Source organism: Bolinopsis microptera, chromosome 7, assembly GCF_026151205.1.
Source record: "Bolinopsis microptera isolate Bmic1 chromosome 7, MBARI_Bmic_1.0, whole genome shotgun sequence".
NCBI lineage: Eukaryota > Metazoa > Ctenophora > Tentaculata > Lobata > Bolinopsidae > Bolinopsis > Bolinopsis microptera.
The window spans coordinates 15,141,786-15,156,439 of record NC_087078.1 but is presented as its reverse complement, the minus strand read 5'-3'; the positions used below and the strand labels follow the sequence as shown (position 1 = coordinate 15,156,439).

Here is a 14,654-nt window from a genome sequence, read left to right as displayed (position 1 = left end):
CCTTGCTAAAACCAAACAGTCCACTGACGCTATCACAACCTGAAATACTATGAATTAGAAGAAGTATCTCCTTTTCTTTATGATCTAGATGACTAGATATTTCTTTGATTGAATATTTACCCTTCTTCGTTGTTAGATAAATATCATTGTGATGGTCACTGTTGAAATGATGTACTAATAGACTTGAACTATATCGGTATCCTCTGCCTTCAATTCAACATCGCCAAGGAATGACATTTCCAATGTTTTCTTTGCAATTAAAGTATCAGCATCGTTACAAGCTCTGATCACTTCAATACCATTTACAGTAAAAATGCTTGAGATAAGGTCGATCAGTTCTTTTTTGTTATTGTTGTTGCTCAGAAATGTTGTTTTGGTGACAGTACAAAAGGTGGATTTCTTTACAGCAATATTAGCACAGAACACTTTTACTCTCCTCTTGTGCTCGTGATCTTTAGTAGAAGGCTCATATCCATCAAAAATCACAGTAACTTCCCGATTTTTAGGGATAAGCTTCAAGTACTCCATTGCTACCTCACCATAATTGTCCCACCCTTTAAATGAGCTTAGTTGGTGAATTAGCCAACCTCCATCAATGACTAGTGGGATCGTGAAGCTGCAAGATTTAAGTGTAGATTGGTTTATACCAAGAGCAGCCTTATTAGATTTCCTCATCATCTGATATTGATCAAATAAGCTCATCGGCACCACAGTTAACTCGTATGTTAGGCATTCCTCTATTGAAGTCTCTCTATCAGCAACCAAGACTAGACGGTTAAAACACTTCAACGGATCGACTGCAACGCTTTTATTATTCACTTTAACCTGCTTTCTTAGTTGTGTCAAGTTCTTTGCTTTACCTTTGATACTTATCTTATCGATGAATGACGAATGTCAACCCATTTAGCTCACGTTGAAGGACAGCCCCAACGGCCAAACATTCCTCGGGATTCACCTCATCGTTCCCAGGCTGTGATATAAGACCAGTCGAAAAAGATATTAACTTAGTCTTATCTTCGGATTCTGTAAAGTCGACAGTAACTTTAAACCAAGTTAATAATTTTCCAAATACATCACAGTTTTTCTTGATTGATGACTTGGTAAGATCTGAGTGGATGGCAGCTTTAGTTGGTACTCCTCGATTCGATGAATTAGCTAATGAATCTCCAAAAGACTGATTTATTAACGCCATCTGATTCAGGGTGGCCACCCATAACTTGTGAGCGGACTCACGATTACGCATCCTTCCACTTGTTAATCCACCACTAGATTTAGCTGCCCTCATAAGACTCTGCTCTATGGAGAGGTCAGTCCACACTCCGGCCCACTCGTGGTCGTTGTAACAAACCGTGTGAAGCCCAGTTACTTTAAAGGTCTTTTAAATCGCCCCATACTTGACTTTAAAAATAGCATCCTGCTCCAAATACAGTCTTAAAGCTTTTGCATACTGTCCCCTCCCAGCTGCTGCGAAGTAGGGCAGCATCAAAGCTACTGCTGATAAGTGCATATTGTAGTCGTGCAACCTCTCTGCTCTTATGAAGTCCTTTACTAGTGTTATCATGTTGTAGTAAGTAACCCATAGAGCTGCTGTTCTACTGTTGGAAAACAGGTTCTTTAGAAGCAGAGTTATTTTCTCTGATAGATCCTGAATAGATTTAGTCTTAAAGTTAACACCTATATTTTCGTTCACACATTTGTTGATGTAACCTTCCAAGTCTACTAGTTCATCGTCGTAAACTTCTTCCTCTATAATGAAACAACAAAGAGCGGCGTCGATTAGAAAGTGGGCTCTCAACGCTATATAGTAAGATCCTCCATCCGATATATGCGTGACGTCTCCAGGATACACGAGTTTGATGAGCTCCTCTAAACCCGAGTCTGCCATTATATAGCCTATGCAGCCAAGAAAACTCGTGAGAGTGTGGAAGCCCCCAACCCTGACCACAATAGGCATCCCAGTTTCCAGTACTATTCGGGTGGCCTTAATCCACAATGGCAAATCGAATGTGATTATCATCGGCTCACTGTAGGATAACTTAAGACATTCAACCAGAGTAGCATGTACCGTCGAATAGCTGTCTGGGGGTTGGTCAATAATCTGTTGTTTGTTAGTTAACCTTGATATTTGTTAATTGAAGTTATTTCCCGAGTAAGATTTGAAATAAGCGTTAAAAATAATTTGGTGTATTTTTTTCGAAATTTCAATAAAATTGAGAAAAATTTCGAAAAATTCCATTTATTTCGAAAAATAAAGCCCCAATCGTTCTGAAACTATCATTCGCCTGCCATAATGTGGCCATTGCGGTCATTTTGCACCCCCTATGGAGATCTCAAGACCTCCGGGAGCCGAATAACCAATATTAGGGGTGGGGCGTATGGGTTCCTGGAGAAAAATGACTATAAAAATTTTTGCCCAAAAGTTTCAGCTGGACGGTTTTTTTTGGTGGTTCCTGGGACTATGGACAACACATTCCAGTAGACAAACCTTTGTTACGAATTTGTTCACAGAAAAATCAACTCTTGCCCTAACTAAGATGCTATTGTTTTGCCTGACGAGCCTGTCGCTCCCTAATCTATTTATATTTGGAAAGCAGATACAAGGACCAAACAGCGATCTTCTTTTGATTGGTCGGCGTCGACTGTAAGCCTTCCTTGCGGTGGCTTTCACAACGCGTCCCCATTCTCCAACTCCTGCTGCTGGAGAGAGAGACTCCCAAATTATATACCATAAATATATTATACATAGATATCGACAACAGACTCCGAGAGTTTTGAAGTGCTGTTACCACCGCCCCTGGTGCAACCCCTTACGGGTTAACGATGGGGAGACAGGGACTTCCAGGGACGGTCAGTGCCTAGAAAAACTGTAAGATGTCCTATTTGTGTTAGTGGTTAATGGGATCCTCGAAAAGATCCTCCTTTAGTAGTCTATTGGTTGCCTCGATAAATTTTATAACCGTACTAATTCTAGCTGATACTATGTCTTCCCAGGTTAGAAATATATTACCGAAAATTCTTAGCCTAATGGTCATGTATCCTATACAGTGACACATGAAGTGTTCCGAGGTTTCTTCCTCTTCTGGACAGTGTTCACAACGGGGGGATGTGAAATTGTTTGCCTTGTATTGGAAGTAGGCTAGGGGGCTATGTCCTGTGAAGAGCCAGGTTAGCCATCTTTGATGATTTCCTGCAAGTCCAAGATTCCTGTATTTATATTTGGTGAGTAGGATTGGTAGTGGTATTTTCCCTTTCTCGCTCAGTGCCGTGTTCCTGTATCTACGAAGATGAATTCCGTGTAAATACTCCTTTACTGCCGTCTTAATTGCTCCTTCGGATATGCTGATGAAGGGTTCAGGACCTAGAGCGATTGTGAGTGATCCTTCTCTGGCTAGTTCATCAGCTCTTTCGTTTCCTGGAATACCTGCATGTCCTGGGACCCACCTGACATTGACTGAGTGGGTTTGTCCTAGTTTGTTAAGGTAGTTAATGGTATCAAGAACTAAGTTAGATGTGACCGTGTGGTGTGTGACTGCTAGGATTGCTGCCTGTGAATCTGAAAAGAATGTTATACTCCCAGGTTCTGAAATATTGATAGTTGCCCAGTGAGCTGATGTGTTGAGAGCAAACAGTTCACACTGGTATACCGTTGCATTAGTGCCTAGGTGGAAACTTTGTCTCTGGACCTCGGTTGCGTTTCTTATTACGCAGTAACCTGCACCTGAGAACTGTTCTATTTTTGAGCCGTCTGTGAAAATAGCCCAACGTGTTGCTGGGGTGATTCCGACCTGCTGTGTTGCTTTAGACCGCTCCTGTATTATTGTTTTAAACTTCCGATCCAAAACTGTGGTAGTTTCGATAATGTCCGTAATTTTACATTTCATCGCTGGTATGGTTGACATAGCTTTGTCCAGATTGTATGCATGGGACTTACAGTTTCCTGTTCTGCTAAACTGGTAGTTAGAATTCCAATTACCGTTAATTTTGAGTCTCCGAGCTGAAAGTATGGCCAGTTCCTTGAGTTTTAGATCAATGGGTTTGATTCCTGCCATGATTTCCAAGTTTTCTAGTGGTGTACTTTTGAGTCCTCTTGATATCATGATACTAGCGTGTCTCTGAATTGCCTGCATCTTGGTCTTTAGGTATTGGGCTTCGTCTATTCTATGCTGCCATGCGAATGCAGCGTAACCTAGAGAAGGGAGAATAATTTGGTTATATATCCATCTCGTCCCTGTAGGTGTAATACCCCACGTTTTGCCAACTGCTCTGTTGCATGCCTGAAGATGTTGTACCGCTTTGTTACATTTCACCTGAATATGCTTCCCCCGACCAAACAGCGATAAAAATAGTAATTTCAAAAAGTCTCACTTTTGTCCTGTAGGTCACAACTTTTAGAGGCTGTATCTACCGAATACTTTGATAAATTTACAAACCTTTTACATCCTAGAATAGCCAAAAGGATTCCTGATACCTCAAAACTAATTTCGGAACTCTACAGCAGCAATTCGGGATAGAATGTTTGGCCGAATGTTCCAGGTCCAAAATAGGTTGCACGGGAGTGTCCCGTAGGTCACAGGCCTGTATCTCAGCACTATGGTTATTGCCGGGTCCTCATGATAGGATCACAGGGTTCGATGGCAGATAAAACAATTTTCAGACATCTAGCAACCCTGAGCGGTTAGAAATTCCAGAACCTTTCAGTATAGTTTTAATTCTCCTGATTGCCACTCAGTTCTGGTCTAGCTAACAGGAAAATATATTGATATCCGACTGTTTTCGATTCAGCAGCCAAATCTCGGTACTCGGTTACTAGTCGTTTGTGATAATATAAAGTGTGGTATGTGGAAGATATCTAGATCTATAAAACGGAGTACGAGTTACTACGTTAGTCTTTTATCTCTCCGCTAAGTCTACAATTATGCTAACTAACAATTGACTTATGAGTATGAGGACAATTAAATGTTCATAGATGTTCATTAATAATTATCAGTTGGGGAAATCGAGATTTCAAAAAGTTTATTTTCATGAAATTTGTTTTTGATAATCACTGACGTTCACTAACGTTCAATAACGTTTACTACAAAATGACTGGAACGTGCGTTCAATACGTCAAAATCCACCGTTCACTACAACTAAGATCATTACCCTAATCCTATGAACCAGTGCATGCCTAATTCATAATTCGTGTAACAACATCATGAAGAAGAGTCTGTTTAGATCTTAACACTGTTCCCACTGTTTAGATCTTAACACTTAAGATTATTAATATATAGATGCTATTGTTTTGCCTGACGAGCCTGTCGCTCCCTAATCTATTTATACTAACAAGCTAGTTAACGAATTTATGACATCTAACTTAGCTCTGCAAATACATTATCTTTCGCCGCAAATTCACCGCGATTTTGCCTAGTTTGACTTGTCGCGGCGCCGCGATTTTTGGCCTAAATAATCGCGATTTTCTTTTGTCCTTGCTTTCTTAGGAGTGAAAAAAAGCGCTTTATTTAAATCCGCTTTACCAGGTAGTTTTGATAAATAAAACTTGGATAGATTATCAAATTAGTACAGACAGATCCGTCTGAAAAAATCGATCTGCTGACACACGAAGCTTTCAGAGGATTTTTGACGTTTTTGAGTCCCATTAGCTGCCCTTTATGGCTGACCAACTTTTCCAAACTTTTCCACGTGTCTTAAGGCCACTTTTTGCCACTTTACCACTTTTTACCACCTTTCTTGTTTGTCGAATATCTTTAGTTGTGAACATCGTAAAAGGTTGCAGATCAATCAAGGGTGTTCATATTATCAGGTAGAAAAACTTTTGTTCAAACAATTTTTACGTCAGATAATCAGTTAATTGGATAATTATCAATTAGCTAATTGGCAAAATTCTAAAAATTTTTATTGGCTCAAAATGATCGGAATAGCTTTAAACACGGAGAAAAGTAGTTTTTAGAAAAACTTTGAAAATTTTTCATTTACATTTTTTTTCGAGACTTGAAAAAATTTCGAAAATTCAAAATATTTTTTTCCTCCAAAAGTGATCAAATTGCATGAAACGCGGAGAAAAATGCTTTTCAAAAAAAATTTCGTTTCAAGAATACTTAAATCACCAATATTTGTAGTTAGAGTTCAGTAAATCTCGGCAGATTTTAGTAATCAGGAATTACTAAGTGGAAAGGTCTGAAACTAAAAAACGTTAACCATACGGTATAAGAGTTTCATAACTTATAACTAAATTACAATACAGCCTTATCGATATTCACAGAAACTGCACCAATGGCACAGTCAAGATCGAACCGATAGCCTGCTGTACTATCATTTTATTGATTTCAATGATGAATCAGTGGGGTTAAGATAATCACATTTGTAATAAATAAAACCTCTCTGTACCGTCAATTGTGCTAATCTAAACCGGCCTACCTGGATTACCAGACCTCTTCTTTTCCTCAACAATCAAACCGAGTTGTTCATATCGCATTTGGTGGGTGATGTAAGTACATATCGAACTGTATTCAATCACAATACGTGTATATTATATGATGGCCCTTAATGAGGTATATGAAACGCTTTATACCGCGAGAAACCCGGTATAGAGAGGTTTTACAATTTATCACGAAAATGTCTACTGATCGGCCTCATGGCTCATTTACAGCTCAAAGAAGGCAAGAAAAGACCAGGGAAACTAAGGAACAGCCAGGTCCAGGAAGCAAGTGTAAATACATCTTCCAACATCTACTGTGACTTGTTTTGTATTGTACTGCATACCGCTTCATTTGCTATGCGGGATACCTCAAATCACCCCCATATGTCAGGGTCGGCTAAAAGTAAAATCAACAAAGGAAACATACAGGCAAGGGTAAGATTTAGATACGAGCGTCGGGCAAGGGGAAGTAAAGAACCGGTAATAATTAATTTAGTGAAATGTTCCACGATAGTCAGGATATTTTGGAAATTGCTAATATAGAGACGACGGGACAGATCCTGGTCAGGAAGGATTGTTAATGTTATTGAGGATGTTGATTTGAAATCCGGACGTTGTGAAGTAAAAATACAAGTTCTTTCCGCAAAATATTTGAGGCCATTATGATCAGCTCGGGATTAATGGGGGACAGATCGAAGAGCATTAAAAAGAGCGAGTTGACATTTTAAGCTTTCTGGTATTTTCTTGCCTTCTTTGAGCTGCCAAAGAGCCATGAGGCCAAGTAGAAGTTTTCGTGATAAACTGTAAAACTTCTCTATACCGGGCCTCTCACGGGAGAAACGAGAAGTGTATATGAAACGCTCTATACCGGGGTGTTTCTATACCGTACACTTCTCGTTTCTCGCGGTATAAAGCGTTTCATAAACCTCATTAAGGGCCATCATATAATATACACGTATTGTGTCGTATTGTGATTGAATACAGTTCGATATGTACTTACATCACCCACCAAATGCGATATGAACAACTCGGTTTGATTGTTGAGGAAAAGAAGAGGTCTGGTAATCCAGGTAGGCCGGTTTAGATTAGCACAATTGACGGTACAGAGAGGTTTTATTTATTACAAATGTGATTATCTTAACCCCACTGATTCATCATTGAAATCAATAAAATGATAGTACAGCAGGCTATCGGTTCGATCTTGACTGTGCCATTGGTGCAGTTTCTGTGAATATCGATAAGGCTGTATTGTAATTTAGTTATAAGTTATGAAACTCTTATACCGTATGGATAACGTTTTTTAGTTTCAGACCTTTCCACTTAGTAATTCCTGATTACTAAAATCTGCCGAGATTTACTGAACTCTAACTACAAATATTGGTATTCTTGAAACGAAAAATTCACTAAGTTTTTTTGAAAAGCATTTTTCTCCGCGTTTCATGCAATTTGATCACTTTTGGAGGAAAAAAATATTTTGAATTTTCGAAATTTTTTCAAGTCTCGAAAAAAAATGTAAATGAAAAATTTTCAAAGTTTTTCTAAAAACTACTTTTCTCCGTGTTTAAAGCTATTCCGATCATTTTGAGCCAATAAAAATTTTTAGAATTTTGCCAATTAGCTAATTGATAATTATCCAATTAACTGATTATCTGACGTAAAAATTGTTTGAACAAAAGTTTTTCTACCTGATAATATGAACACCCTTGATTGATCTGCAACCTTTTACGATGTTCACAACTAAAGATATTCGACAAACAAGAAAGGTGGTAAAAAGTGGTAAAGTGGCAAAAAGTGGCCTTAAGACACGTGGAAAAGTTTGGAAAAGTTGGTCAGCCATAAAGGGCACCTAATGGGACTCAAAAACGTCAAAAATCCTCTGAAAGCTTCGTGTGTCAGCAGATCGATTTTTTCAGACGGATCTGTCTGTACTAAATTGTTGTTCGTGATCATTTCCTGTTAAAATTTATGAAAGTAGTTCCTTTCCGATCTACTTGTCCAGGGACAAAAGGATTTCGCGATTATTTTGGCCAAAAATCGCGATACCGCGAATTACATTTCGTGGTATATTAAACTATACATAAAATTTGTCGCAAATAATGGGAAAAATCGCGATTCCGTACATGCCGCGATTTCCTTTTGTCCCTGTACTCGTCTAATTTAAAACGTTTAAAATTATACTTCATGCTTGACCCGTGCTGTTCTCTAGGAGGTGAATTGTAAAACTAATTTTGCTTAAGCATGAAATCCAGTCCTTATCGCTCGCTAATATTGGTCACGTTCTGGTCATCTATCAACTGACTGTACCTCGTGACTGCGTCACTCGGTGACCACGTGCCCGACAAACTGGTGACGTACCATAAGAAATGTGATAATTTATCAAAGCTCATATCGCATTTGGTGGGTGTCGGGTGATGTAAGTAATATCGAGCAAAGCAACTACTTACTTAGCAGGACATCCGATCAATTCCTAAATTGTATCACTACAAGAGTGAAATTGAGTGGAATTTAAATTAAGATAAAATTGTCGAGTTGGTATAATGTTAGAGGGTAGAAAAATAAAATGTTGATTATGTTATCAACAGCCAAACAACCCCCCCCCCCCCTCCCTCAAGTTAAAATACGGTACCTCGATAATGGTGAGGTTCCCTTTCTTCCTGATACGCTGTATAGCGGGGGGGGGGGGGGGATCAGGTACTAAGTTCTGTAAGTGACGTCGACTAAGTGTAATTTTGAAATTTTTCAAAAGACCCACCCACCCCCCCCCCCCCCCCCCCCCCCCCCATAACTGTTGAGAAATCACGGTACTAACAGTGTCTTGGTATATAAAATAAGATACCCACCCATAAATTGCTTTAAACAGCTCATTAAACATTGGGAAATGGGCAAATTATACCCACTATTTAGTAGGGGTTTTGTTTTCAATGTAGTCGAATTAGATAAAAAGTTACAAAAAGAAAAAGTTTAAAAAAAACCCAAAAAACCTCAAAACCCATTCCCAAAATTGAAATTAGAGGTAAAATGGGTTTACTGACTGTATGATCCCCCCGCCCCCCCCCCCCCCCCCCCCCGTGTATAGGTGATTAAGATCTGGATCGGTATCTCGGCATTGTTAAGCTTGGGTAGGATAATGGGAAGTTATTCCTAAACTTAGTAAAATTAAAATATAAATATTGTAAAATTTAGCATATAATAATGTTTAGGTACATAAACATAAATCTGACTGTTAATTATAGATTACAAGTTCAATTATTTTGTGTCCACCGTAAACCCAATATTATTGTTTATTTAATTTCAACATACGAGTTTCTTAGTTCTTACTAATTAATTTAATCAATGATTACAGAGGCAGTAATATTTTGCAAATAATGCGATTTTCATATGCAGCAAATTTGGAGACAATAAAAACACTGCAATTTGCAGCCTTTATACTCTCTCAGGTTGGATTAAGGAACAGCGATTACCTAGTATATAACGTTGCCTTACACGATTGTTAAGTTTACACATCAAATAACTTACAAGGTGGGCGGTAGGGGTCGAAAAAAAGTTTCACAAAAAATGTATCAAATTTTATTCATTCCAGAATAGAAAGACTAGTGTTATGGAAGGGCAGGAAGATCTTCCGAAAGAACGATGTCATGTTCTTCACGACATAACAATGGAAGACTTTATGAGAAGTATAGCTGAGGAGAAGAATGACAAAATGCTGACTGAACCATTCTCTGTCACGAACATCTCAGCCATTATTGATCAAATAGATAACTGGAAGAAATGGTTTGGATCAATAGAACCGTATTATGCTCTAAAAGCACAGAATAATCCGGTGACACAGAGACTGTTTCACAGGATGGGATTAGGCTACGACTGTGCATCACTGCCAGAGATTCAAAGTGTGCTCTCTACTGGGTGTAATCCTAACAAAATCATAGTATCTCATCCATTTAAAAATTATCACTGTGTGGCAGGTTGGTTTCTTTATCAGCTATATTCTGGATGATATGGGTGTATTTTTAGATCTAACACAGCCATTTTTATTGCTTCTAATACTAAATAAGCAATAGCCACAGAAAATGAATAGCCCTCACGAGTGCAGTACCTTTTTTTCCAATCTCATAAGGTTTTGATTGTTGATTTATTGCAGAAGTGATAAAACACAGAATGCTGACAGTAGTAGATTGTGCACAAGAATGTGAAAAGATCAAAAGGGTCTATCATCAGTTAAAAAATCAGACGTTTCCCTATGCTCAAAGTTCGTCACCAGATATGTCAGAAATAGAGACTCCTCCCATTATCATAAGAATCAAGCCTTCAAAATTAGCAGCAAGTAAAGTTGAGGTATGTTAATTTTGTACTCAAGTCATTGCTTTTAAACGTAAACAAATTTGTCATCTTAATTATTTTAAAATACCAATTACGTAATGAGAGAATGTAGGCTTCTTCAACATTTATTTCATAATATCTTTTCCAGATATCTTTTGGCAACAAGTTTGGTGTTGATTGGAGCAACTTTGAGGAGCTTGTTTTGCATTGCAAGAAACTAAAGCTAGACGTTAAAGGTAATGTTAGTAGTTTTCGCATCTGTTTTAAAGATATGGGTAAAACAACGGCCTGATTATTGTTCTCATAGCTATATACTTATAATACTGTATATTATATAATACTAGAAAGCCCGTGTTCACAGGGAGGAAGCTAATAGTTTTCTTTGGTAGTTAGCTTTTACCGCATCAAAAATTATCTAGTACACAACCGAAGATACAGCCGATTAAAACTTTAAAATGTTGCTCGCACTAAACACAACGTAATAACAACGAAACCGATAAAAATGTCGCTCGCAAATCTTTGCACGTGCACGTGCGCTTTTGCACACCGTTACCATGGTAACTTTGCATCTTCTTATTTTTCATCTAATTTGCACGTGGGCAGTCGTACATACATTATACGGACAAACATAATCTTTCGAATTACAAGTAAGATAGAGCGGTCTTACAAGAACTTAGTAATCGTAGGTATCTTCTTATTTAGCTTTTAAGTTTTAACTGTGTCAGTAACTTATCATGTGAAAGTAAGTGAGTAGAATGTTTTTTACCATACTGTAGTATTTATAATGTCATACTCCTATACTTATATTGAGATTTTGTTTCTTTTAACTTTATCAAGATGTGATTAAATTTTATTGGTGGAGGTATAACTGTATAACAAATTCCTGGTAAATATTACGAATTCTAGGATAAATCTATGCTTATTATAGACTATATTTAGTATTTTCGTTTGGCAATTTGACTAACCATTTAAAACCTATTTCAGGGATATCGTTTCATCCAGGATTAAGGGCAGATGATGCTGAACCATGGACAGACACAATTAAGTTTGCTCGAAAATGTTGGGATATCATGCGTTCTCTAGACTTCAATCCAAGCATTTTAGGTGAGAACTAACTAAGACTGTGCGAGAGTAAATAAATCAGTACTGTACACTTTAGAGCTATATTTTCAGAATTTAAATCATATTATAACATGTTACGAGATTTACTAGCTCAAATGTTCTTCCCGATTTTGAGGTCCATCATCCAAATAGTTCAAGTCGTCGTGATCATTTCAGACATAGGGGGAGGCTACAAAAGTCGAGATGATGGTAAAGGAATCCTTACAAAGGAAATCGGCCACCTAATTCAGCAATCAGTTGATAAATACTTTCACTCATTTGGAGATGTCCCGACTGTTGTTGCCGAGCCTGGCGCGTAAGCTATTCTAAATTCTATCAACAATCGGTTTCTAACATACATACATAACAATGCAATGAACGTAGAATATTTCAATCCTCAAATTTTGTAGCAATTAATGTAAGTAACGAGTGATAATTTCAGTTTTATGGTGGGTAAAAGCACAAGCACAGCTGCATGCGTTTTGGGGACAAAAATGGAGAACGGTCTTATTCCCGAGTACCATCTTTCAGTGGGTGTACACAACGGCGTAAGCTGGCATCAACTTGATCCCCAATATCAAGCTGAACTGATACCTCTGTTCTCTAAAAATGGTTCTCCATTCAAGGTTTGAATCAAACGTTGTCAATTCTTTTAATATTTACTCACTAAATTAAAGTATTTGAAATGTTTACATTAGGGGTGATGTTTACATTAGGGGTGATGTTTACATTAGGGGTGATGGGTTTATATATATTATGGGCAGTATTCTTATTTTGCTTTAAATGAAACTGCTTTAAATAATATAATACACATGGAAACTTTAGATTTTAACCTAAAGTTATTATTACAATATGATTATCACAGGAGAGCTTGCAAAATTCGCAATTTTGGGGTGTTTCATGTGCTGGAGCAGATAATCTGGCATTTAAAAAAGTTCCGAAACTTACAGAGGGAGACTGGGTAGCCTACTTGGAGATCGGAGACTATATGAACGAGTTGACCACCTCATTTAATGGTTTTTATCCACCAGAAATATATTACTGCTGTGAGAAAAGACATTCACAGGCAGTACAACATTTGTTGGCAGACGAATTTCAGTTTACTGATATTACAGAAATTGATGACCGCGATTAATCAAATAAAGTTTCAAAAAGTCATTCAGAATAAACTTTTGATGAAATTAAGTTGATGATTTGAATGATGTTCCTGGAATAAACTCAACGGTTCTGATATTATATTTAGAGGGCATGAAGTTAGGTATCTAAGTTTGGGGCGACCATCGTGTCTTAGCATTAACTAGAATAATGTATTAATTGTAGGAATCTTCTTCATTTAGTTATCTGCAATCTTCATAAAGTATTTATCTTTATATAATAGTAGGTAATAAGTTTGTCATATTGTATAATTCTAAGTTTATTAGTTGTAGATGGCTATTGTTAGCTGCCCATCTTAATGACTAGTTTCACTTCTCTTTCAAGTAGAATACCTCTCTCGCTATCTTAGCTTTAGGGTACAACTTGGATCTTTAGTATTAACTATTAAGTTACAAGTGCGCTAGGTTAAAGGACCAGTTAACTGAAAAATTTGTAGTCTTCAATTTGGCTAAGATTTAAATCAGCTGTGACAAACTGGTAAAGAATCGTATCGCCGAAAGAACCAACTCTCTAGCGTACGTGTAACACGTGTTATTGCAATAATAAGCTGTGGCCTCGTGACGTCATAAAGTCCCTCAGTGCGCGCTTGCATAGCGTAATACATTGCAAATGTTTATCATCGTCAATAAAACACGTGTAACTCACTCAAATTTTAGAATTATGACTATTACCCTAGTTCTCCAAAATCCTTATAGTTTTGGCTATCATCCTAACTAAAGGAATAGCTGATTGGATGTACAGTGCTCACGTCATGATTTTAAACAGTGATATAGGTTCTTGAACAGTGGCGGGTGAATGTGCGGTTAGAAAGTTTCTGCTATTACAACTTATGTCATATGTGATAATTTTGGATTGTTTTCATTGCTTAATTACACAAGCAGGGAGACTGTACCGATTATTTTTCTCCAGTCCATGAAACTCTAACGAATTTAGAAAGGATCCAGATAAGTAGGAGTTTGTTCAATTCCGAGAGCAATTATAATTTATAGCATAGCGAAATTTCTAACTTTAACCCGCATGTGTCAGCCAGTACAGGAGACAAGAAGTCTGGCTACTTTACGGCCGTTCCTCTGGGACCATTAGTAGAAGTAGCTTCTATCAGAACAGTGCCGTGGGAACAGAATTCCCGCCAAAATACCCGGTCTACCAAATAGTAATACTGATCGGAGTGTACGGTGTGAGGTGTGTTTTGAATTAGACTTACGGCTTACCTAGTTGTTATCCTAATTGCATTATCATCGGTACATAACATAAATAAACTACTGGTATAGGTAAGTTTAAATACCAAGTGCAAACGTGTTCAGTCAATCGACCCACTGAACAACTATAGAATTTCCAAGACCCTATTATTCTCTGGCCATATATTACGGCACGATCGATTGTTAGATGGCTAAACGACCAACGTTAATCTATACAATTCTAAAACTATGAGCTAGCACTTTAATCTAAAAATACACTTTTTATATTACTTCTGATTTTTACATTTCACGTAAAACATTGTCGCCACAGGTTGATCATGGACACTAACAGCTTAATTTGAGATAAATGACTTATGAGTTTCTCTAAAGTTAACTCTAAAGTTGTGTAGTCCAGTCATTTATGGACATTTATGGAAATGAACCTGCAAATGTTCTAATACTCACGAAACTTTGCACAGACCTTCCCG

General features: G+C 37.6%; 3 protein-coding genes across 3 annotated transcripts in view; 2 read left to right on the top strand and 1 right to left on the bottom strand.

The window, feature by feature from the left end:
• The window catches only part of LOC134818419 (kynurenine 3-monooxygenase-like), a 927,626-nt gene that overhangs the window by 867,649 nt on the left and 45,323 nt on the right, over positions 1-14,654 (bottom strand). The gene's annotated exons all lie outside the window — the stretch shown is intronic.
• The window catches only part of LOC134818425 (dynein light chain Tctex-type 5-B-like), a 66,527-nt gene continuing 54,051 nt past the window's right edge, over positions 2,179-14,654 (top strand). The window contains exon 1 of the mRNA XM_063827968.1: positions 2,179-2,184. The gene's annotated coding sequence lies outside the window, so the exon portion shown is untranslated. The remainder of the gene's footprint in view (positions 2,185-14,654) is intronic.
• Positions 10,014-12,153, top strand: LOC134818014 (probable ornithine decarboxylase). The gene is made up of 5 exons (XM_063827422.1): positions 10,014-10,377; positions 10,554-10,747; positions 10,881-10,968; positions 11,717-11,836; positions 12,011-12,153. Exons 1-5 carry the CDS (start codon positions 10,014-10,016, stop codon positions 12,151-12,153), a joined length of 909 nt encoding a protein of 302 aa, XP_063683492.1.